General features: G+C 39.4%; 1 protein-coding gene across 6 annotated transcripts in view; it reads left to right on the top strand.

Moving 5' to 3' along the window:
• Window positions 1-23980, top strand: part of LOC124166530 (irregular chiasm C-roughest protein-like) — a 766129-nt gene extending 742149 nt beyond the window's left edge. For 4 of the 6 annotated variants that reach the window (XM_046544081.1, XM_046544080.1, XM_046544077.1 and 1 more), the window contains 6 exons: window positions 5393-5520; window positions 13473-13803; window positions 15272-15430; window positions 17389-17499; window positions 18283-18722; window positions 20537-23980. In XM_046544081.1, coding sequence (XP_046400037.1) covers window positions 5393-5520; window positions 13473-13803; window positions 15272-15430; window positions 17389-17499; window positions 18283-18722; window positions 20537-21181 — 1814 coding nt within the window. In that variant the 3' untranslated portion in view covers window positions 21182-23980. Of the gene's footprint in view, window positions 1-5392; window positions 5521-13472; window positions 13804-15271; window positions 15431-17388; window positions 17500-18282; window positions 18723-19748; window positions 20480-20536 lie in introns of those variants that run through there. The other 2 variants (XM_046544078.1, XM_046544082.1) reach the window with 2 other exon arrangements.
• The last annotated feature ends 1986 nt before the right edge of the window (window positions 23981-25966 follow it).

Genomic DNA, 25966 nt, shown 5'->3' with positions numbered 1-25966 from the left:
TCCTTCTCCATCCATTTTCAAATAGATATGTGTGTTTGTCTTATTTTTCAGAAGCAAATCTTACCATATTTTTTTTTTCGTATTTCGCGGAGCTATATGGTCGCTTTGTCATTCATTACTATGTAATTTGTCAAGAATTCCTCCAATTCAAATATTTGACTTGCCTTGTCTTATGCATTTTGGTTGGCTTTAACATTACTCAAATAATTCCAAAATCCTTGAATTTCTGAATGAACAGGAAAAGTGCATACCTACTAGTTAACCTTTATTTATCCTTGGAATTTAACGCATCGAATCAATCGTTAGTTTGTCTAAATGTAATATGGGTTTCATTACTTCAGCAGGGAATTAAGTTTTGCTTAACGTTGATAAGTATTCAATGAATTTGATACGATCGAGATGAATTTATGAAATGATTATAAATTTAATTGTAGCCAAAAACATCCCATATTATTTATTTTCTTTGGTGATTGTGTCCAAAGCTATATTCCCCTATAGTCATCACCTAAGTTAGCCCATTTCTCTCTAATAATTTCTTATCCGTTTTCTTTCAGTATTAATTGTCAAAGATTTCATTCTGATGCTCAGGGGGTGTCTGTTATGGATACCTCTATCCCCTTTCTCTCCTCTTCTTCCATAGATCGTACTACCCGTATTTCCGGCATAGCATTTTTCCTTTTCCTCCGTCTTGGCGTCCACTTCTAGCCCTCATACTGTTCCGCTCTCCGTTTCCTTTGAGCAAGAAGAAAAATGAAAACCTAATTAGGTCCCCGCAACAGAGAGAATGTTCCAATCCAACCTTTTCCTCGCCCATTCCTCAATCCGGGAACCGTAAATCATTGAGGAGCTTGTTTCATTTCCTCCTTCGTCTCATTGCCTTTATCGAGTCGATTTTTTCTCCAACACCCCACGGACCTGGCCCATCCAACGGAATGCTATCTACCAGCTGGGGCTTTGATGCCGTGCTGTGACGACATCTCTCTTATTTTCTCAATCGTGCCATCTTTCCCTTACATTTTTCATGTCGTACCCCAGCGTAATGGTCAACTTTTGAAGTTCGCGAGTTCTCAGTTTTGAAGTGCTATCGGTACTCTTTCGTACGGTCGTCTTTTAATGAAAAATTGACGTGTAATACTTTTCCTCTTCGCAGGAATACTTAACCTGGTCACATTTGACCAAGTTATGATCAGATGGAAAACTTTATTCGCATTTGATCTGTGTTCTACATTGTTCACTTGGCGATGTGTACCTATGCCTTAAATTGGAAAAGGCCAATCAAATCAATTATTACTGACTGTTAATCATCGTAAATGGTCTTGGTAATCATGGTACTTTTGGATAATAAACATTGCAATTTATTTAATAGGAAGCAAGATTTATCGTATATATATTTCACTAACATTCGTCAAATAAGTGCCCAAAATCTCCGTTCCTTACTTTTTTCACGGGCATACCTACACGTCAATAATGATACTGAATGCTGGATATCAAGTAAAGTCAATGCAGCATGAAATAAATACCTAAAGGAAAACTTTTTCGCGTTTTTCATTTGAAAGAGAAACAATGTACTAAGCAGTTGTACTTAGGTCTGAGGTAAATAAGCAATTTAAAAGATCAATGAGATGCAGTATCTTAAGGTAATGTGAAGAATAATGTTCCAATGCTCCTTCGCCTGTTAGCCTCGTTATATCCCACGGCTTTGTGGACTGAATTGATCTGAAAGACATCCTATTCTCCAAATTTTGTGTTCGTACTCGATCCCTTGCATGTTAGCTATGATGTCTTTATGTATCAGAGTTTAATAATGATCACCGGCACTATCATACTCGTCATGTATGTAACTCGTCAAGTAAATTGTCGTTTCGTTTTTGAGACCGACCACATTTTCAGTGTACTTCCCAAGACATTCCCTGATTCAAAAAGGTTCTACAACAATATCCACAAACGTCTGTGCGTCGCTCGACCATACAACGTTTACCGTACAAAATTAGGTGGGCTTTTTTCGATGGAAAAAAAAGATAAATGAGCGAGGGTTAGAAATTCCTCGGGAAAAAAAGCAATCGTGCAATGCCGAAGAGAGGTGGGGACGTGAAGGAGGTAGACTTTTTTTCTCGAAAGAAGAGAACCGAAAAAGTGGCGAAAATTGACGTGTAAACAAGCAATAGTGTACAAGGGAGAGGGGAAATTTTTTGGAACTCTTCCCACCACCCTACGGGAATGAGGATATAGGGGTCGAAATAAGAGAGGAAAGAATGAGAGAGTATCGGAGAGATAAACGAAACGAATTCCGTTAACGAAATAAAAAATCGTTAAGCTAGTTCAGATGACCGCTGGACCGGAAAAGGGAGGCGAGATAGGAGGGTAGTGGGGATTTGGTGTGTTTCATGTGAGGAGTTAGCTGGGGAGGCAACGGGTAGAGGAGAAGCAAGAGGCTGGGTAGAATTCGGGGAGAGTCAAAGCAGGCGGGGAATCAGATGGGAAACAATTCGATGGGATTTTACGTAGAGAGGAGGGGGCCTTTTCAAGAGTTTTGTTTTGGACTTGGGCTGGAATGGTGGCTGAGGGATATTCATTCTCCGGCGAGGGAAGGGATGGGCGAAGAGAGAGCGGATAGAAGTTTTTTTGGCGTGGGATGGATCGGACAACAGAATTCAACCGGGGGCCTGGAGGGGGGTTTTGGAAGCAAAAATGATGCCGGAAGATTGGAAATAAATGTTGGGATCGTTGCTTTTTGAAGGAGTTCAATTACGTTTTTCCCGAAGAGGTCTGTTTGCCGGAAGGCGGCGGGGTTGCATTTTTTTACTATGCCGCAAAAGGTACAAGCCAACGTTGGTGAAAGAAAACGAGTAGTATCCCGGTTTCATGAATTCTGTCCTCGTCCTTTTTTTCAGTAACCTTACATGGTCCCCACCGCCGAAACAGGGAACACACTGCAAAGTTAGAATAAAAAAAGGCATGAATAACCCATGTTGGGCGAAATATGGAATAAAAAGGGTCAATCGATTGACTAGGAAGTTGGCATGGGAAGATGGTCCGGAGATTCCGCCACTGGGGATTCGGTTTGGAATTAAAACAGAGTCAGCGTTCAATTTTGGAACCGCCTAGGGTGAAGAGGTGAATAAGGTCGCAGAAAACTAACGTTCAATGCATGTCAGGGAAGGGTTTTCAGAAAACATGAAGGCTGAGCAATATAATTGATGAAAATATGAAAGGGAAAGTAGCGTGATATTCAAGATTGTTAGTTTCGGTGACGGCGGGGTAGAGTCCTCGTCTTGGGTATTTAGGTAGAGAGGAAAATGGATAAAAAATACTATCACATTGACCCCTTCCCTCTCCGGCCTCCTAGGACTTGTAGTCAAAAGCCAGTCCTCTTTTGTCATTAGAAATTCGATAATACAGACTAGTAACATTCCAACTAATGCCCGAATTCGGAATTAGAGCAACGAGGGTACCTAACAGTTTGGAAACCTTAGGAAACTACGTTCATAAACCATTAGCAGTGTTGGATATTTTCTATGATAAAGTCTTAATTAATAGATTTTATGCATTCATATTTATGCATGGTGTCATTTAATTGCCATTCATTATTGCGGTTCATCATTTAGTATGTCGATGGTATGTAGCATGAAGGCGTTGAAGGTAACCAACGTATTATACTTTATTCTTTTCTTCCCGGCTAAGAATAGTGTTTTTTTAATCGGAGTCAAGCATTTATGATCATTAGGGACCCTTTGGGCAATCGCCGTGAGCTAGTAACGGATATTTAAGTTATAAGTTATTACTTGCTGAATTTTTATTGATTTTTGTCGATGCTCCTAGGTATCGAAATACCTCCTCAAAGCCAAGAAAAACCTTCCTTGATTTTTTCTACTTCATTTTTGGAAGCGGCTCGACGATTGATCATATTACACCAATGGTATCAGCACAACACTATCCTCAATGCGTCGGCCATATTGGAATATTACATCAGTGCCTTCAGCGCCGCCATCGGTGATTTCAGTCTCCAATAGCGTTTTGTTGTACATGCATGTGTTATTTTTTTGTGAGTGCTTCGATGTGATATATGACCGGATGTGTCTTTTTTATTATTATATTGGGTTCGATTTTATTCAACAGCATTTATTCCGATTTTTTCACTCTTCAATGACCCTTTTAAGTTTTTTTTACAACTCTTAAATCATTATTAATAATGTGCATTTGAGTCCTGACATTTTAAATTAAGCCGCGAAAGATTGATGATAAGTCGTACACTCAGCAAAGGGGGTCGGGGTGGACATGAAAGTTTCATGAATTGTTGGGAATTTATGAATGAGTTGGCGTTACTCATGATACTGTGCGGATGTCAGAACACCGCATTATCCGTATACGTTATTGATACGACCTCGTGAGCACGGATGGGGGAATCCGCGGAGAACAACGCCAGCCGATCAATTCTTTTCAAATCTATAGCCATGAATTTTATTGCTTTTTGATATATTTGCTATTTTTTCCCCTTCCGTTCAATATCCGAATTTTCAAACGGAAAGGGATGTGTTTTTATGCATCGCGGCTGAAATGTCGGAAAAAAATTGCTTGCTCTCACGGTAATTAAATTGTACCCGAGGGAGTTATCGTTATTCACCGTTGATGGCTTCGGTGACAAAGGAGATCAAACATCCCTTTAGATGCATAGTAATTGGGGATTGTTTAAAGTAATTTAAGGCAATATTTTCATTTCTTCTTAGGGATAGTATTATTTTCATTGTAGCTTCAGTTTCTCCGTCAAATTTTAACTTTCCAGAAGATTGCAGAGTGATATGACAGATTTATTAACCTAGAAATGTTTTATGGGCCGTAAAAATTACTCTAATGCGCCTGAAACGATTTCATAGTGCACACAGTGTGATCATTTGTAGTAGGTTAAAACTGAAATTACTTTTTGACTTGAATGTATTTTGAATTTATTCCATTAAATGCTTCATGGTGTGTGGCGACGGCGGTGTATGTGTGGATGTGTTTTCCCTTATTTTATGTCGCAATTAATTTTATAATTACGTGAGGATTGTAGAAGATATATTCCTTTATTCGCTGTTTCCATGATTAGAAGAATTAGTAAGAGGCAAATTTTTTTCCTAGGGGGAATATTCGGTTTATCGGTTACAATTTTTTAAGCTACTGAGTTAAAAAACATATGCTATCCGATATATAGGGTTTAGTTTTGTTATCCACACAGTATCTATGGTGAACTTCTCAACTTTTTCTTACATATACCGATGGCTTTAAATTAATTTTTGGGTCTTCTAAAGGTGTCCCATAAATTTATGCATGGTATTCAAGTTATTATATCAATATATTATATATCGTGACTTAATAAAGTATTAATCTGTAAAACCGATTTATCTTCTCATTTCAGATGGACCTAGGTTTCGTGTTCGACCGCAGAGTGTGGAAGCAGAGGAAGGCTCCACCGTTTCCATGTCTTGTGATGTTGATGGCAATCCACCCGCTGATATTGTGTGGATCCACGAACCAACGGAAAAGGTGAGTAATAATTCTTTCTATATTTCGTACCTACGGATAAAAATTAGAAGAACTGTGATGATATAAGAAGAAATTTATGATATATGAATTCTTTAGGGGTAAATAATAATATTTCGGGTAATTCATCACCAACAGAGATAAATTTTCTAAGAATTCATGCAAGAAAAGGGCTGGACAAAAGTTGAGCAGGAAGAAATAATATCAAAGACGACGAAAATGCCAAAGATGGCGATTTCTAAATTACGACTATAACAAAATTAAAGTTGAGTCATAAACTGATATTTTTAAAGCACTACCTCATGATTTTTATCTAGAACTGATATCACGTTCAGCAAGTTTAATTTTCTCTACTATTTCTGGAAATTTTTAATTGCACTTACGCTGATCTAAGGGCGGGAGCTAAAATCGAAGGCTTATACGATCCAAAATATCATTGCTCACGTTCTTGTTCCTGCACACTATGTTATAAAAAGAGGTCACATTCAGGTTTTTAGAAATGCTTTAATTGGACTGAAAATTTTGGAATGACGGTACATTCAGAATTGAAAATAATTCAATAACAATATTATGAATCTCATGTTGAAATCATTGAGAAACCATTTCATATTCATAAACAGCGCTAATGGCTGAAATTCCCATCTACTTCTCTTCTCCTGACATTACCAGGTTTAGTAAAAAAAAGTAGCCTTGCTTAACACCATAAAGGAAACATGTTGCTGCAAGGAGCCTCCACGTCTATTTCAACAATGGGTCCATTATCATTGATCACCGAATACGCGTCCTGTGTAAAGGGCGCCTGTTATTACAACAGATGCGAACTAAATTTATCGACGGATAATTCACTGCCGGCGAGGACTCCATTATTACGAATGCCGGGAAACAACTGTGGTCTCTTCCTTCCCCCAGGCGACAAACGGGCAATTAGGATATTTTGCGAGATAGGTTTCTCTACTATTGCCCACTGTTCCTCTTCCGCTCACCGCAAATATCAACCTAGTTACCAGCAGCCCCTTTCGCGAAAGGAAGTGAGAGGGAGTAAATCATGAAGATACTTAATAGCCATCATTTAAATGGGAACGATGTACAAGATCCAGAAGTTTCCTTGAGAGATACCACATGGGACCGTGCCGTAGTCGTTTTCTCAGTGTGCGCACAAATGTATTCATAATACCGTATTGCCTTTGCGGCTTCTGAAAGGAGGGCTACTGGGCTTCAAGAAATGATGCTGATGGGTACGGATCATTAAAAAGAAGATTTCCGTGGGGGTTGTCAAAATTTCTGGGAATTTAACCGAAAAACATTATTGGAATGTGACCGTGAATGATTCCTAAATTTCTGGCCTCTACTGTTTTCATAAAACAATTTTGTTTGTTAAGAAAAAGGCTGGACAAAAAATGGAGAACGAAGGTGTAATGTCAACGATAACGTAAATTTTAAAGAGGAAGACTTCTTTAGACCTTACCTAATAATTTATAATTTGATCCTTTATTGTTAGGCTTTATAGAATTTATTTCTTCGTCTCTAACTCCAGGATTGTTGCATAATGCTTGTCACGAGATGTCAACCTGAATTATGCATACTAGTAAGCGTTGCTCATCCATTTATCTTAGCTCAGAAATTCTTTTCTGAGCTAATCATTTTCTGAGCTGAGATAATTATTTTCTGGCTTGCTATATTTATTTCACTGTAAAATCTTTTTATTCCCTTTTTTGAATCGAAAAATTAATATATATTCCTGTCTCTATCGTTTCCCACCATTACTAATTTTATTACCGACATAATTGTGTTTATTTTGAAAGGAATAATACAATATATTTCCAGAAAACCGGCGTTAAATATTTTCGGCCATTACATTTTGTCCTCTGCTCTTCATATTTTCTTACCATGGTTTAAATTTGAGACCAAAAATGACCGATTATAGTCACTCATGTCAAAACTAGTTAAGACGTACTGATACGGTGAAAATGAAGAGTGGGATGTGTAAAATGATGTAATTTGTCTTTGCAATAACCAATTAATTTACGCCGAGGCTCTTTTAAGAGAAATGGGATAGGGAGCGCAGCTTGAAGTATTATTGTTGGAAATCGGGCGCAAGAAGGGTTTAAGAAAGTCCTGTAGATTGAGTTTAAATGAAGCGACGAGAGTTCTATTCAAGTTTTGAGCGATTGTTCGCGTATGCGGGCGAATGTAAACCTCGGCGTTGCCGTTGGAGCACAAACGGTGGCCCACTAATTCATGGAGGATTTGTGACCTTCCAGAGTCGAAATATGAGCTCAGCTGCCGCAAAACACTCGGCACCTCCTCTGGCTCCCACCTTGTACCACGCGTAATGCATTAAATGCGGTTTCAATACTCCTTTGCCAGCTGGAGGGTGCTCCTCAGCATACCCCATGCACTTTAGGATTAATATTAAGTAGCCACTAATTGCCTCTCATTTTTCTGAAGTGGAGGTTATTGTTTCCTTAAAATTTCGAATTACCGCGAAACAATTCTTAGGAAGAATTTTGAGATTTTTATGTTATCTGAGACATTCTTAAATCGCCCTACACGTAAAACAATAATAATAATAAAATTTCCCTTAATAATTTACTTATTAAATATTATGATTTTTAATTAACTCTATTAATTATGAGTGAGGAGTATTAACAGCCATTAAAAATATATTTATTTAAATACAAAATGATGTATTAATTGCTGAGGATTTTTCTTATATTACTTTTGTAACTTAATCTCAAATTTTGAAGCCATATACGTTGCAGTTTTGGTCATTATACATCTCAAGTCGTTTTCATTTTAAAATAAATAAACCTTAAGCTCGCTAAAATAATTCTTGGAATCATGTAAACAATGGAGCGTAACAAATAAGTAATAAAAAATTGCGTCTGCGCCACTACATGCTTGTTCTAAAGAATATACCGTATTTTTAATGCTGTTAAATATAATTATCTTTGTCATAGTTTTTAGATTTGGTTCTTTGTCACAATGAATTAACTTAATGCAACACTGGCCTATGGTGAAGACTCTAATTAACTCGCGGCAGCGGATTGTCTTAATCTTAGCACCGAATTCCAGCAGTATCTCAAGTCAGCGGGTTCGAATAAAGTACGCGTCTTTGAGTCACCTTTACCCTTTCCCAGCGAAATGATACAGAGCGTTTCAACTGCCACAGCTCTCTCTCTTATTTAGCGCAACACCGCCCACCACACCCATTCCATCGTCCAAAGGGGTACAACAACGGCATCCACTCGGGAAAGTGGCGGAGAGCAGATGTGGGAGGGAAGCGAAGGGGAGTCACACATACAACGCAAAGGAGCGAGGGTTTTGTTGGTCACTACTAATCAGGCAAAGATGCCCGCAATCCCCAGGAGAAGGCGCTGAAATCTTGTGCCGACGAGGAAAGAGGGTGGTAGTCGAAATCCCTACAGGAGCCGCCCTGATTAATTATAACTCGGGGAGGGTGGTCGGGTTGGTGTGGGAGGAAGAATATAGTGTGCAGAATTCTCGGTGGGGCGACTCAAGTGTTGCAAGGCCCCGAGCGGGTGGGGGCGGCTGGGGGCGCGGGCTAAAGTATGGGGGCCTCTTCTTCCACCGGCTCTCCTCGGCTAAGATCAATGGATCTTTCTGCTGGGGAGGCGCAAAGTGGCACTGGGAATCTTCGGGTGGGATTTTTAACTCTCCATCCCCCCATGCCGAAAAATCTTATCCCCTTTGCTCGGAATAAATCAACGGGAGAAATTGTGAGAAAGGGAGAGAAATCCTTGGTGGTGCCGCTGCTTATGCCCGGGAAATTGTTTTCATTTTATACATTTCCCCGGATTTATTTTTCGCGAGCCCTGTCCAATCTTTCTTCGCCTCTCCTCCGAAGAACCTCCCTCGAGATGTTTGATATTATCTTGTATTGAATGCCCAAGCGGAACGAGTTAACTACCTTACCACTGTATTCCTTGCTCTCCCTCATGTCGAGTTACTGCGAGTCTAATTGGCTCTCATAAGATGACATTACGGTGGGGAACTATTTTCAGAAAATAGTGGAGGAATTTTTGATTTTATGTAATCGGTGGCAGTGTTATTATCTATCATTCACGAGATTAGATCTTTACAGGAAGTAATATTTAATAATTATGTTCAATTTCTATCTTAGCCCAAATTTTATGCTCTTTTTATTTATATTTCACACCCATTTTGTTATCATTTCGCTTTCGAGATTACAATTATATGCTCAAAACTTTTTCAAAGTATTTATCAAATATTTATATTGGTATTTTACGAAACGTAAGGCAGATACTCCTTTTATTATTTACTTCTTGTAGTTTTCTCCTCTTGGCCTAATTTATAAATGTTTTAGTGTGATACTTAAATGTCAATTTCTTGGCCAGAGCTCTTAAAATTCTGTACATACTTCATTGATGGGATACCTTACTCATTTCCTCGTCCAAAGTGACCAGCAAAGGTCATGAAACGTCTGGAGACACGCCAAATTCTTACTTGGTTTACACCGAAAAACAACTATAATTGCCATTGCCTTTTTCCCTTATTTAAGCATAGTTGAACCTGTTTTTTCCACCAAGATGAACCTATCCGATCTCCGAATCTTACTAAAGCTATTCCTACTAATATTAAGTAAAATATTTGGCGGTGCAGTAGGATATTCAGAAAAATATACATTATCACAACGGTATAAAATATTGTGGAAGAAGCTGTATGCGACTGGATGAAAATTTATGGCACATCAGCTTCATTTTACACTGGCCACCATGCCTACACACGTGCTGATCTCTGGCTGTTCCTCCCAATCCCAACGTACCTACCATTGTCTTTTCCCGCTCCCCAGCTCAATATTTCTCGATCCTCCCTCGAATCTACCGCGGCTCTTTCTCCCTTCGCACTTTCGCACTTAATCATCGCGAGTCCGCAAACTATTCATCGCACTCCAAACTCTCCACCTCCGCGTGGTCCCTGTGAAATTCTCCATTGGCGCTCTGATGCTCCAAAGGACCTATTTTCTTCATCACCACGCCCACCAAACTCCTTACACTTAGAAATCCACCTTTGATCTCTAACGAGTCTCCCTCTTCAAAGCCCGATTCCAACTTCTACTTCCCGAATATACAAGCTGGATTTTCGTTTCCGGACCGTAGCTGCTCCCTAAACTTCTCATTCATGACGAACTTTATGGCGATCGCTGCACCGCCAATTTGACTCTAAAATGTGGGCACAGGTTATTTAAGTGTCCGAAAAAAATATAATTAGTATTAGTACTCCAAAGGTTGCTTATTCTTCTCACGTGAGAGGGTAGTTGCCATTTAATCCCAGCAGGATCATCAATGGTATGCAGGAGGAAAGGTAACAGCTAGGCGATTGTAGGTCCACGTTTTTGTATCACGTAAAATTATCTCCTCCTTATAGGAGGCCGACCCGTTATATCTACTTCTATTCTATTGTAATAAATTCATGTTTTCATGCGATAATAATTTTATGATGGAGGATGAATTGAAAGTCACACCAAACAAGGCATGTAAATACTTGAAAACTTGAACAACACTATAAAATGGAAATCGTTGTCTCGGGCGTGAAGTCATGAAATCGACTTAACATAATGAAATGTAAAGAAATCTTAGTGAATACACTTTTTTATTTTTATTTTATTCTCAAACCTCCAAATACATCTCATATTTGCCGTTTTACATCGGGGTATTTAACAATTTTAACAAGTAAACACAAACAACCATGCCCTGGGCAGGAGAAAACTACCCAGGCAGGACTCAAACCCGCGACCTCTTGTTTGGCTGGCGAGAACGTTACCCCGCCGCCACCGCGGCCGGCTCATTTATTATTTTTAATTTATTAATACGAATTGGAAAATTATCATCTTGCACATTTGCATCGATGACTTCGATGTCTGAATCTACTACATTTGCATAGAAGACTGATTTTTGAAGTCTTCAATGCTAGTGTACCGGGTGAGTGACGTGCCGCGCCGAAATTTAGGCCACACAGTAATAAAATAATGTGGAATTAGAAAGTTTTTTACATTTAATTATGTTAAAAAATGTAAAGTGTTGAGGACACAATGAAATTTCCGCACATTTTCTCATCGGCTTGCCTAACGCACATAAGTACTATTTTATCTACATTTATATCATCTTCCTTATCCGTTCCACACTTCCTCGCAGTGATCCACGCGTCCATATCCTTATCCTCCTAATCGCCTCCTATTCTCTCGGTGAACACAAAAGGCGAGGGTGAGCGGTTATTGGGCGCGATTCCTCAGCCCCGAAGGCTCACTCTATTCAACCTTTCCGGTAGATTAGAGAAAGTTTTACCGCCCTCCTCTCATTCGCTCGCCGTCTGTGATTCTCGCGAGTTAAAGCGAAGTGGTGGTGTTGGGTGAAGGAGGATAAAGGGAAGGTCCAGGATTGGAGAGAGATTTCAGAGGAAAATATATAATGAACGATTTTCCAACTCTGGGGAAAGACTCATAAATTAGGCCGGGCAAGGTGTTGGAAGGAGAGAGGGAGGGTGTATATGAAGGAGTGTGGGAGAATTTTGAGGGAAGGGTCAGAGGATGGGGGAGTAAGGGTGCAGGGTAAGGTGGGATAGGGTCGCGAGGTTTCTCGCTCTACTCTCTCGGAGCATGGAAAATAAAGCTCTCCCAATTACAGGAGGCCTAGCAACGCGGCTTACCGTGGGGAGGGACCCTCTTCCTCTTGTTTGCTCGCGAAAGGGGTTAAAAATCGGTGGGGGAGGAATTCAATTTCTCGCACTCATATTTCACGCACCGTACTTAAATCTGTTGTCCTTACTTTCTTGATTTTTTTTCATAGTAGAAGAGAGGATGCGATTATTTCGCCAAAATTTTTTTAAAAATATTTTTTCGTTGTTTTTGCTCACACCCCAAGTCTTTTCTTTGCTCGAGCAATTAATTTAAGTGAATTAAATGGATATGTCACTAATTATACCGTTGCATAATTTATCATTTCTCGCAGCTCGCCAGCTGAGTATCTTTGAGCCTCTGTTTCATTTTGAGAGGAGGAGATTTATTTCTTATCCTTCCATACGGAATTTCAGCGCATTATGCATGGTCTCTGCTAAGTGGCAGGGAATTCAGTGTTAATTTAAATGCTTTTGCGCGAATATCTGATTATAACTAAAGGTTGGTGTATAAGAATATTAAAAGCATGAAAAATATTACTCCCCATTCTGTACCTCCACTAGTTTTTATGCGTGAACAAGGGTAGTGGGATGAATTCTGGGTAGTCTTTTGTATGTCTTCCAGTTGACTTGCGATGAAATAACATATATTTTCACCAAAATTAAGGAATATTAGAAAAGATTAGAAAGAGAGGTAAGGGTATGTGCCCTCCATGGACTGGAAGAAATACATTTCCGAATGACATTCCGAATGACATTTAAATGAAATTCTGAGGATGATATTAGAAAAAAATGTTCTTATAATAATTATTTTCTCCATTTACGGCTGATTATTTCTGTGAAACTATCGCTCTCTCATGAATTATTTAATAATTACATAATCGAAACACATTTCAAGGTGTTGAATCCTTGTTAGTTAGGTGCCACAGTGTAAAAATCTCTTTGGCCACGAAGTGCAAGATTCCTTGTCTACAATAAAATAATTATTCTTCCAAAAAAAACCGATTCTTATATTATATTGACATATTTGGATGTTAGGTGGCATCAGGTATTTTTTGGGGTGCCAAAAGGTTTATTTACATGAGTTGATAAAATAAAACATAAGAAATGATATAAAAACGATTGGAGGGAAAATAATAATACACATATTTTAACTAATTAATCAAACAAACTATCTTTCACCGATAATTTGACTCTGGTAGCAAAATAAAGAAGTAATAATGAATCATTATGTCAATGTTTTTACACAGCATCAACCATTTTTTCACTAATCTCCGTTTTTTTCTTATCTTCCTCCCTAGGTTGTGGGAACATCGCCGAACCTCACCTTGCACGCTGGCCTGGAGACGGCGGGTCGCTACCGGTGCACAGCCCGCGTGCCCACCCCTCACGTCCAGTCTCCCGTGGACCGGCACAGGGGTGGTCCCTCGGGCGCACCCCCGCCACCCCCCCAGGAATTCCCTGTGGCCACGGCGTACGCGTGGCTCCGACTGCGCGGACCTCCCATCATTGTCTCGCGGAAGGTTCAGTTCGGCGTGCGGGGCGACACGGTGCGGCTGGAGTGCGTCGCATTGTCCGTGCCCCGACCCGAGCGGGTGGTGTGGACAAGGGCTGGCCGTGACGTTGACGCGAGTAAGTGATCGACTCGAACAAGGTAGCGAAATTTCCGTTCGGCCAATCGGGGGTTGTGCGACAGTGGAGCCGCGGGGCTTCTCACAGGCACGGAGAAAATGCCAACTCTGCTGGAATTCGCCTTGTAGGGAAATGGCATGGTGGTGTAACTGGTGACATAAGTAACGGAAAATTGGGGGTAGGATTTGCATTAATATCCCGGTGAAAGTAAACGTTCTTATGAAAAATTTCAAAATCTGTGTAAATAAATTTGTACCCGCACACGTTACTAGGAAAAAAGTTATGTGTTACCTAACTCGACTCATGGAGACAGTTTTTTTTCATAGTGATGTAGGGGAAATTTTATTTTCCATTTTTCTGTGCCTAAAGAATAATCGAGAATTTTCTTTTGAAACTTTGTCTACAAAATAGAATTACCAACCTTTATTTGCTGAATGAAGGTGTTTTAATGCAAAAGGGAAAGATATTGCTAAAATCGCACCCTTTTCGTCGATTTCAAAGGCCAGAGATAATTCCTTTCAATCTTAACGGAAAAAAATTAAAAAGTTTGAGAAAAAAGCTAGGTTCAGGTATGAAAAACGAAATAGCCTGCTTGTTGATCCATGTTTTTTTCGTTCTGTAATATCTTATTGAGATCAAATTCGAGTCGATTTAATTTTGGAACAGAGAGGCGATATGTTGGTATTGCATCCTTTAGATCAGCATCCCGCATTCACATTGGCTAACACTGAATTGACCCCAATGTCAATGGACGCTGCCATGCCGAAGTGACCTCGTCTGGACTGCTATACTCTTCTCTCGCGCAGATAGACATCCATGCAGGTGCCCGCGGGCCCGTTCGTGTTACTGTCAGCTGAATCAGGGAGACAGGGAAATGGGATTATAAAAACTAACTGCCTATCTGATTCAGACTGAGCTTGTGTTTGATCTTTTTGTTGGGTTACCCAATCACAAATCACAGCATTGGAAATTACTGTAAAATACTTCAAACTGAAGCCAAAGGTTCCAGAAATAACAACCTAAAATTGAATTACTAAGATTAAAATTGGATTTTAAAATAAAATTATATGATGAATCATAAGAAATAATCCAGCAAACAGTAACTAAATACAAGAAACTACTCTCAAGCGGTGCTTGGGATTACGATTCCGATTGGTTTGGTATTGAATATTTATTTTATCCTATTAAATTACGGTTTAAAAATAGGCATAATATGAGACTCATTTCTTCTTTTTAAAAATTTTAATTATAAAGCCTTTGTAGTTCCAAAAATTTTCCTGTCATCAAATATATCTTATTTTACTTTCAATATTTATCACTTTTGCCGCCTGCCACATGTCTCCGGGAAAACAGGAACTTTTATGTGGTTATAGGCATTTTTATCTACATATTTTGGTGAAGCTATGTAATTGTATTTTATTTACAACTTTTATTATAATTATGCTTATAATTCTTCTACCATTTCCAGACGATCGAGACTTCTCCGTTCTGGAAGATCCTCTTCCCGAGGGCATAAAAAGTACGCTCATCATCAGGGACTCCCACGACGATCATTTTGGACCCTATAATTGTTCTGTAACCAACCCTTACGGGAGTGACGGCTTGGAGATCACTCTGAAGATGCAAAGTAAGCATTCATGAATTAGTCTGCCTATTTTATATCTGGTTTTTCAACACTTATTTCCAGATAAGAACTTGTTTTAACCTCATTTTCGTAGGAATACGTTCAGAAATTCTTTCTCTGTCTGTCCGCTTTGTGCCGTGAGCCGTAACGTAAGTTATTTAATTTAACTTCACGCCTAAAATCAATTTTTCCTGAACCGAATCGTTACGAAACCGGTCAGGGTAAAATATGTGTTTATTTTTGTTATAGTTTTTTTGAGAAAGAATGGTCGTATTCGAGAAAGTTGATTTAAACTAAGTTTTAATAACAGCAATTATATTTTTTCTGAATAAAGTTTTCTATTTATTTGTTTCTAAAGAAATCAGTTTTATACACCTTTATATTTTCTTATTTTCATTTATTTTTCTGAATTTCCAAACGATTTCTACTTCGGCTGAATCATATCTCCGGACCTGACAGTTTCTTGCAAGGAAATATTTTTATCACTTATTTAGTTATATCACGTCATGTTTTCTAACTCCTTTTAAAATTTATCTACATTTGTAATTTCTCTTAAACAATATTTCATATTCTGATATTTCCCTCATTGAGATCGAAATATTTTTAAAGCAAGGACATTGGCGTGGTTTTATCCGCTACTATGACGGAGTGGGTAGACGGAGTAGAACGTTGCCCAAAATGTGTACACAGAACCAACCACGAAGTGTGATTATTTTTCATTGCGAATGAAATTCAGCCTCCAGTAATCCTGGACAACGCATAGCAATAATTTTCCTGCCCCCTGAGTAAAGGGAGAGACCCGTGGCACTGAATAAATAACCTGCTCTGTGGCTACTTCACATTCCCTCGGAGCGTTCACCATTTTTCTACAATGACACCACAGTGCCATACCCCTCCCACGTGGAACCCGGACCTCAAATATCAATAATACACCCCCGTGACCCATAGGCCAAAATCCGTACTTTACTTCAGGCATTCTTAAATACAAGCCAGAGGGTCCAGGGTCCTTATGGCCTTCTTCACACGTTGGGATGTATTTCATCTCGTTCCCTCTGCTTATTTCCTGTCCCCCGGAACCGTCTATGAGGGAAAAACACAGCTCCGAAGGCCTTGGGCGGCCTCTGTAACCCGGGCACGTTTTTCGACGCTGAACCGGGCTGCTCTGCTTGCCCCCGGCCCTTTACGCCATACACACTGTGGTGACTGCTACAGCCACCCCTCTGTTCTCCTTTTTCCTTCGCTCATCTAAACGACCCTCTGGGTTTAATATCGCCGTTATCTGTCCCATATGACAACAGAGCCGCCCACAGCCAAGCATCGGTCCGTTCGAAGTAAGGCCGCCGTGAGGCGACTGGCTCCCTCGCTTCCGCTATCGCGTTCTTTATCCCATTCTTTCGCGAGCCCACTTCCTTCCCGTCCATTTCCCTCAATATAGCTCGGAAGTAAGTGTCCGGAAGGAAATTTTGGAGCGTGATTTTCATCGTCCGCCTCGGGAAGTGTAGCTCTGTTTCCCAAATCGAAGGTGGGAGCAACAAAATAATGTATTCTATCGTTGAAAGCCCGCAAAAGTGCTTGTCACACTTGGGTTCAGTTTGAATTTTTCAAAATTTTTAGACTGTGTTTATCATTTTTTGATGTGGCATATCAAATTAAATCGTCGATATGTTAATCATTCTAAGTGAATCGCCTCTATTCATATCATGAGTTCTTTCAGGTGAGACTATATGGTATTTGATGAATGTAATGAGAAGTAAAGAAAACTTCGTGATTCCACATAAATATTTTACGCACAGCCTAGGCTTCGATTTGACAAAGTTTTCCTTAATTTTCATTAATTTGAATTCTTGATAAATCACACACGATACACAGAATGGACAAAAATTGTACTGTACCTAAATGTACAAATCACTATTTATTAGTGACCGTCTCGGATATAAATACGCATTTTTATTTCCTTGCAGAAACATTACCGCTGCTTCTGATAATCTTTGGAATAATCGGTGGCATCGCTTTCCTAGTCGTCGTAGCCATGATCACACTGTGGTGTCAGAAGAAATCAAAGAAAGGCGATGGTAAGTATAGTTCATCTCAACTATTTTGGTTTTTTCAACTAAGTTTTCTAACGAAATAATTCTTAATACCTTTATCGGTTACGCGGTTACGCTTTTCAAATTCAAACTAATTTAGGATGGCATGAGAAAATATTCATTTGTCGAAGGATAAATATTTCTCTCTGCTCCATGAATGTATCCGATGAAATGTGCGAAAAAATGGTCTAATTTTAAAGTCATTGATTTTTTTCCTTCTAAAGGCCTGGTTACAGGATACGTTAACACGTACGGGTTAATGTCTAAATGTATGATCGTGAGAATGAACGCCAAAATGCACCGTGTAACCACCCAACTTGTGCGAATGCATAACAGGAAAATAGAGCCTGTTCTAATTTGGTTCATGCATTCGTACATGCTCCGTTCCGATCCACCAAAATCATTCACGCAAACGTTCATTCACTTGTACGTGCTAATGTACTGTGTAACCAGAGCTTAACAATTGGCTTTTTATGATGCATGCCCATAGCAAATGACTATTGCCCAACAGACCTACCTCTATGATTAAGTTTTTATAAGAAATTCTTGGTAACGTGTGATATTATACAAAAATTATTCCTAAATGTAAAATCACTCGTAATAAAAATATGGAATACAAAATCCCTCAATGCTTGAAATTTACGAATTCGTGTAATTTTCTTAGCTTTTTATGATTCGGTTATCCTGCAAAATAGTGGTACGGAGGCTTTAAGAATATCTATTGAAAGGAAATAAGCCAAGGGCTTTAATGATAATCTTCTTTCCCAGCAGCTCCCGACGAAGAGAAGCAGACGAAGGTGGCGGGGGCGGTTATAGGCCAGGGCCAGGGGGGCCAACTGCAGCAACATCACGTTCACCACGTGGTGCACACGCATCAATCAGACAGATCCTCCAACGACTCGGACCTCAAGGTGGAGATACGCACGGCGTCGTCGCTTAGCAATACCCTGAACGAACGCGACTCGACGGGACCGTGGTGCGAGGACGAGGAAGACGAGGATGACGGCGAGGTGCGCATCTCGGCAGTGGACGATGTGGATGTTAATGGCATGGTGACCTCGACGGGGGTGCTGTCCGGCGGGCCTGTCGTCCTGGGTCCGAGGCTATCGCTCATGACGGCTGGAGGTGAACTCGGCTTCCGATATTCGGCTGCTGGTGGGGGATCCATTGCTCCGGAATATCCTGAACCGACCTTCCCCCCCAAGCCAGTAAGTATCAATGTGAGCTATGCATCGCAATAATCTATTTACTGGATTTATACTTGAAGATATAACGTTAAATTCATTCTTGGCAAAAAGTGCAGAAAAAATTAAGTGTAAATGAACTGTAATTATATGATATCAGTGGAGACAAAATAAGCCAATGCAAAAGTTTACTTCCTCGGTTAAGCTTACATATCGTGGTGTACAAGTAGTACGCAAATACAATCTGAGGACAAAACAATATATATGTTTATGGTTCAGTATCAACAAATGATAGCGTAGATAACTTTTTCAAACATGAATGGATGCGCCTATTACCAATGTTGATTATGTATTATGCATAACTTTTGGCCTTGAAATTGGGTTATCCATCATCCGTGCCAAGACGTAGATTCTGGATATTATTGATGTTGTCCGCTTGTATCGGCAAATATTTTGACTAGAGATGGAGATATTTTCGTAATTCTTTTCTTCTCTTCCTTATCTTGAAAACTTTTTGTCTCAATTTTACTTTTGAATATGTTTGCATAGCTGGTGGCCTTAGCCTGAAATTATTATTTTTTCTAAAAAAATACTTTTTTTTCTAAATATTAGTGGTCACCAAAGTTGACTGACTTTTCGTTTTTGTTGGATAAAAAACATATCCCTCTAAGTTCATGGTATCGTCGGTAATTTTTAAAATATATTTAGCTCCTAATTTAACATGGTAGCAGTATAGGATATGCATAAATATATTTTTTTGTCTCTTCTATGTTTCAAATGTGACATATGTTTTAAGTTAGTCGTTGTATAAATTTGATTTTTCATGAGTACATGCATCAATTTTCTTCCTAGCAAATAATAAGAGTGATGTTTCGCAGTTACTTCTTGAAAAGATTGATATTATGTATTTGTATTAAAATGGTGACTGATTCCATCTTGTGATTTTAAATTTTAAACTTCAAAATTACGTACCTGTTATAATATGAACAAATTTCAACTGACAATGTGTAATTCTAATGTTTTCCCGTCCCCTCGTATGTTGTGACCTAGTGACCCCACTCATTCGTGGTTGCATCGTGCGTGAGTATAATTACAATAACTACTCACCAACAACTCTCAAGCGACTTAGATTCCTTTTATTCATTCTAGCATCTTGCATGGACCTGTCGTTTCTACTGCAAAATCCGTCTTCTAGTTGATTCGAGGTTTATTCCTTACATAGGTTCTGTTATTAATAATTAGAAAATAGAGGATATTATCATGTAAGAAAACACAGATTTTAATCACAGGCGTGCAGAAGTAGATCCTTATTTTAATACCCTTTTAGGTTACTGATATATTTTTTTATGCTGCCAGAAGTGAAACTATTATTTAACCATGCACACTTTAGACCAATTGTTGTTTAATTAAAGGGAAGGAATTAATTTTTACATAGAATGTGATTATAGTGCACATAAGTAATGGTAATATCCCACTAATTTTGGTTTAACACGCCTGTGGTCTGAATATCTATGGACTAGAAGTATAGAAACCTAGAAAATAAGTGACTTTCTTCTAAAAAAAAGTTAAGCATTGCATGTTTTCTGTATCATCGGATGCAAATTTTGTTGGAGAACCCTTTAGTAAATATCCAAGGATGATGTCGGAACGAATATTGCTCGAATTATCTGATGTATTCTAATTTTAAATTAGGCTGATTGTCCAGGAATCCATTAATTATTGGTGGCATGTTAGACACCAAAGACGAATGTAGCCTGCATGGCGCACAATGATACCTCTCGAAGTGCTTTGATGATATCTGCAGTACCTCTCACGCAAATGTTATCTTGATCTTCCAGGACGGAACGAGCAACAACGGATACGTGCCGTACGTGGACTACGCGAGAGACTACAACCCACCGCCACCCCCATCCATACACGACGCCCTGAGAGGCAAGAGTACCATCCCACCGCCACCGCCCTCGTACGGCGCCACGGTCGACCCGCGCTACAACGCCACCTACGGGAACCCTTACCTGCGCACCCCGCCCCCGCCACCTCTATCCTCTGGAGGCAGCAACAACAGCCTTCCCCAGCCCCCGACGTCGCATACCCTCAACCTCACAGACCCGCCGATGGCGGGCTCCCCAGTGTCTAGCGCCTATACCCCGACGACCTCCTCGTACGCGACCAGCACGCTGCCGTCGTCCGCGTCTAACTACGGCATCTCCTCGACGGGTCCGTTGGCCAACTCGGGAAACCCGGCTTCGTACGGAACCCTCAAGGCGGGAACGACGCCTCCTCCGGCCGCTTCCTCGTCTTCAACATCCTCCTCGCCTTCCGGCACCCTGACCTGTGTCAATGGCAACAAGGGTAGCCTTAGGAACGGAGCAGTGCCCCAGGTGGCGAGGTTACCAACTTCTCCCACGAGGCACTACATAGTCCCATCCCATCACCAGCAGCCCAGCGTCGTCAAACGGGGCACGCTTGCGACCCACGTTTGAAAGTAGGCATCACCCCATGGTTAAATGGGACAAAGGACGAGTTAAATAGCAAAAAGAGCGGGAGAGGTATTTGCTCTAAGCGGGCGGGTGAACTCTTTGAGTGATATTTGCCGTGGCAAGGCTCTCAAAATCACGCCAGGGGCTACCGCTACGTTCTCTTCGACTGATGACGCGTGTGCGCGGGACATTTAAAAAAATGAATTAAAGTGGTGCTTTCGAGGTTGATCATCATCTTTCATTTTCAACGGCTTATTTGATGGAGTTTTTCTTTCCCGTCAATGGAAGGGGAAAAATATTTATCCGCCAAAGACAGGACAAGGTATCAATGAGATTTTTTCCTGCGTAGGCCGTTGTTCGCTGTTCCTCAATTTTTATTTTCGAGCAATGATTTGATGCTCGAGCAGTAGCAAAGTAATGCAAGAATGAGAAGCCTGTAAGTTTTTTCCTTACTTCACCGAATTAAAAAGGGAGAAAAAATGTATGCTTGTATTCGCAAGAGTAGTGCAAGTTGTGGGGGTTCCCCTTTTTCCAAAGCGTGCGTCGGAATAGGAGAAAACATTTAAATTTTATAAATAAATATATCGATGAAAAAAATCAGAAAAAAGTCACATCGTGTTTCAAGATAATTATTTAATAGCTTGTGTCCGTGTAAAACAATGTAAGCATAAGTGATGGAAAGGATGGATGATGGATATCTCAGAGCCATGGATGGATATTCGTGTATCTATAGGTGATTATACAGGGAACTATAGTTGTGATATGTCACCCAAAGGACACTGTTGTTTCAAGGACCTAAAGTGGTGCTTCTGAGATAGTTTACGAACGCTGCTTAAAAAACACATTCACTTGAGCTTCCAAGTAAAAAGTGTTGTAAATCTTGAAAATGTTAATTCGAGTCATCCAGGTTTTATAAGACCTTGTCCTACATAATTATTTAAGTACGACGAAGGTTTACTGCGGAGAAGATGGTGTGCATCATGATTACCAAAGAGTCGTGAATCAATTTGGTCTGCACTTGGCGCAGAGGAGATGCAAATAACCAAGTGATACCGAACGTTACTAGGTATCTCTGTGCTTCTTGGTGGAAAAATTGGATTCAAGGCGTGAAATAAAAACACTAGTGTGAGCCATCTTTTGTTCCATTCTGGTGATAATAGTGATTGTAAAGTTTCATTACAGTTTTGATTTTGTTTCATCTACATACGATCACTGGTTTTAGGCAAAAATATATATATTTTAACCTTCCTAGTGAGACTGAAGAGAGATGTACATGTTGTAAAGCATATCACTTTTTATTTCTTAACTGACAACTCCATCAGTTTCTTTTGCATGGAATTCTTGCTGATAAGTACGTGTTGAGCAAATTTAATATGAATGTCATTGTTTACCTTGCAGTTTCCCGGCAATTTGGGACTCCTTCGTACTACATGTTATTTGTATGGAAGAAACTAACTGATTTCTTATTTAGGTCCATGTTCTAAAAAAAACAAATTTATTTTTGAGCTTTCAAATTTCACGAGCTACAAAATACCGTTTTAAAAATCTGTGAAACGTGTTGTGCATTTTTGTAATTTCCAATGATCTATTGATTACAAAGCAAAAAGTGGTGCAAAAAGTGATTTCTTGATAGAGAAAATGTCATTGAAACTATTACTCCTCTGTTTGAGACTGAACAGGAAAAAAACATCCTTGGAATGCGGGCGAACGTTGCTTGTCAATAGGCCAACATTTAAGAGCATCATATCTGTTTGTGTTTCAAGTTGTTGGTTGTATGTCTCTGTGCAGATAAATTTTCAGTGTGTAAAAAATTGAAAGAATTGGTTTTATACCAGCCGTCCAAGGGAGGCTCTAGTGATTTATAAACTGAATAAAACGAACTTCAGCCATGAATATTATAAATCAGCCGTTTTTATCGTAATCTGATGATGGTATAATGAGATCGAATGGGCTCACTTTCTGGTTGAGATGCATTTACTCGTTCTCCTTGAATTATTTATAATCATATGATGTTTGTTGTTTATTTCCGATACAATCAACCTCTCACATGAATGAGCTTGTACTGAAGCCAGTATAGTTCACAAGAATTTAATTGAAATTACAGGAAAAAGCTTTCAAACCAAATTTATTTGTAGTGCCCTGGAATGGTAAAGACAGTAACCTTAAATCCGCTGGAAAGCTAAAATTATTGGGAGGAAATTAAAATTTAATATGCGTAAATTTCCTGAGATGACTGGGTTAACTATCTTGAAATTAGAATACTCTTCAATTGAATTTTACCGAAGACATTTTAAGTGAATCATTTTAGGATTGAAAATTTACCACAAGACTTGAGACCTTACATTATAAATTGAGTTTATTTCCGTGCAATAGTATCCACGACTAAATGAAATCTTAAGTGAAGTATTTCATAGCCTCAAAATAATACTTGAGTGGTTGACTTGCCAGGCTATAACCTAAAATTTTACCGCGATATTTACCTTTTTAGCCGATACCTATTTTACATATCCCGGTGCCAAGATGGTTTCTTTACGCGAATATTCTAAAGTAAATGTTTATTGAAATATTTTACAGTGTATCAGAATGAACCTATTTTGCATAGTGCCCCATGCTGTTTATTTCTTCCCGGCATTGCCTAACTGTATCTCATCCCCCATTCTTCATGTCAAACCTCGTGAAAACTATCTTTGGCATTCAGTGGACGTACCTAGCATGGAATCATCCATCAAGGTTCATGTACCATAGTTTCAATTTTTTGTAAATAAGACTTTTATATGTCGAATAAATGATTGACAGTTGAAATAATATGAGTACTCATTTAAACACCAATTATGGTCATGAAGTTGTATCCTTCAATACAAACTAAAAAAATATTCGAAAGGTAAATATTTAAGTGATTCTGAGAAGAGGGTTGATTTTTGGACTTGCAGCACTTTCTCCTGAGGACCAGCGAAGTCCAATCGCCGTGTGTGGGGTACAAGGAGATGTGAGTTGCACTGTTTACCACACTAAGTGAAACTTCTGGTCAAGTTTTGGTGAACCGGAAAACACTTTTTTATGTTCTCACCTCCAATTTAGCAAGTTAGTTTGGATAAGTTCTTTAGCACGAGTTCCTACTAATTCCTGAATCCATTTGTCTCGATTCCCTAGTGCTTACTAGCATAAGGTAGATATCTTTGGGGACCACATTAGAGTTTCGTAAGCACTGGAACATTTATGAACTAAATGGACCCCTTATATCCTTCTTAGCGTTGTAAATTCTCCCAATTTATATTTACCCAATGTCTGCGTGGTAAAATGGCGGTATTCAAATAACGAGATAATACAGATTAGCGAAGTGCATTTAAAAAATCAACTCAATATTGTTGAAAATAACTTATCTTGAAGTGACGTAACTTCTTTTGATCCAGAGTGATATGTAAAATATTCTTCTAATAATAACTCAGAACTTGGATCAATCGCGAAAAAGATTGTAAAAACTTCTTCAATAGATAACTTTAATATCGATTGATATTGATGATTTTCATGATGAGTTCCACTGTTTACTACACTAAGTGAAACTTCTGGTCAAGTTTTGGTGAACCGGAAAACGCTTTTTTATGTTCTCCAAATTGGTAACTCCAAATTGGTAAGTTAGTCGGGATAAGTTCTTTAGCACGAGTTTCTATTAATACCTGAAAAGGGCATAAAAATTATCATCAAAAGACACTGATTCTCCTGTACGTGCTTGAAAATGACTTTGGAAAAAAGTCTCATTACTTCCTCACGCAGGCACCATGCAGCTGAGGACGGTCATTACAAGAAAGGACCACCTCCAACTCTTCAATCTCATCCCTTTCACAATCATCGCAGATTTTGAAACAATTAAGCAAATGACACATCTATCGGTAAAGCAGGCTGCATTTAAAAAGACACGCATCACCTGCTCAAATAGTCTTTTTTCGTGTAAACGCATAACATATTTGTTCTAAATGAAAGCATACGTTATCATTTTCAAATCAGTCAGGTGATATCGATTCTCACTTGAATGCACTCCTCATGCTTTAGCTTTAGCTAGCCTTTAGAGAGTCGATTAGCCTGATTTAAATGAATATTTACTACATGTAAAAAAAATACATAAATGTGAAAGCAGTCATTTCTTCGAAGGAAAAAAATTCACATTAGAGATAAGAGTGTATAGCTATTGTCTTCTCCTCTATCTTATCTGAAAATTTCCACATGAAAAACTACATTTAAAAAAAATGGATTGGAACGAACAAAAAAATCGTTACTGTAGAGTGGGTGATATGTCGTAACCCAATTGACATATGATACCATTTCCGTCCAATAGACCAGGTCTCCGAGCCTAGCAATTTCCTCGACCATCTTCCACTTCCATGAACTCAGAGAATGCTTTATAGGATTCGCTGCTCGCTCCCGCGCGGTCGCATTAAAGTGACCTCGAAAGGAACACGTAACCGTTCACCAATCTATCAGGATGCGGCAAAATTTCACTGGAAAGCAAAGACCAAACATTCCGCTGTCTTTCATACAAAGACGCTATCTTCTGCGCGATTCTGTCCACGCTCCTATATCATTTGAAGAACAGGCAACGGACGTGTTCGAGTTGTTTACGTGATTTCAATGAACGTGAGGAGTTCATCCGGGGAGAGGTTAGAGGAGGTGGGTGGTTATGACTCACCATAGGCGTCGCACCAAACTCCTAGTGTAAAGCATCTACATCTGTCTAGCCTCAAACCTCTAGGGTGTTGACAGGGGTTGATCAATCCCTGGCATGCAAGGGGATTC

This window comes from Ischnura elegans, chromosome 10, assembly GCF_921293095.1.
Source record: "Ischnura elegans chromosome 10, ioIscEleg1.1, whole genome shotgun sequence".
Taxonomy (NCBI): Eukaryota; Metazoa; Arthropoda; class Insecta; order Odonata; family Coenagrionidae; genus Ischnura; species Ischnura elegans.
This window is presented reverse-complemented; position numbering and strand designations above follow the sequence as displayed.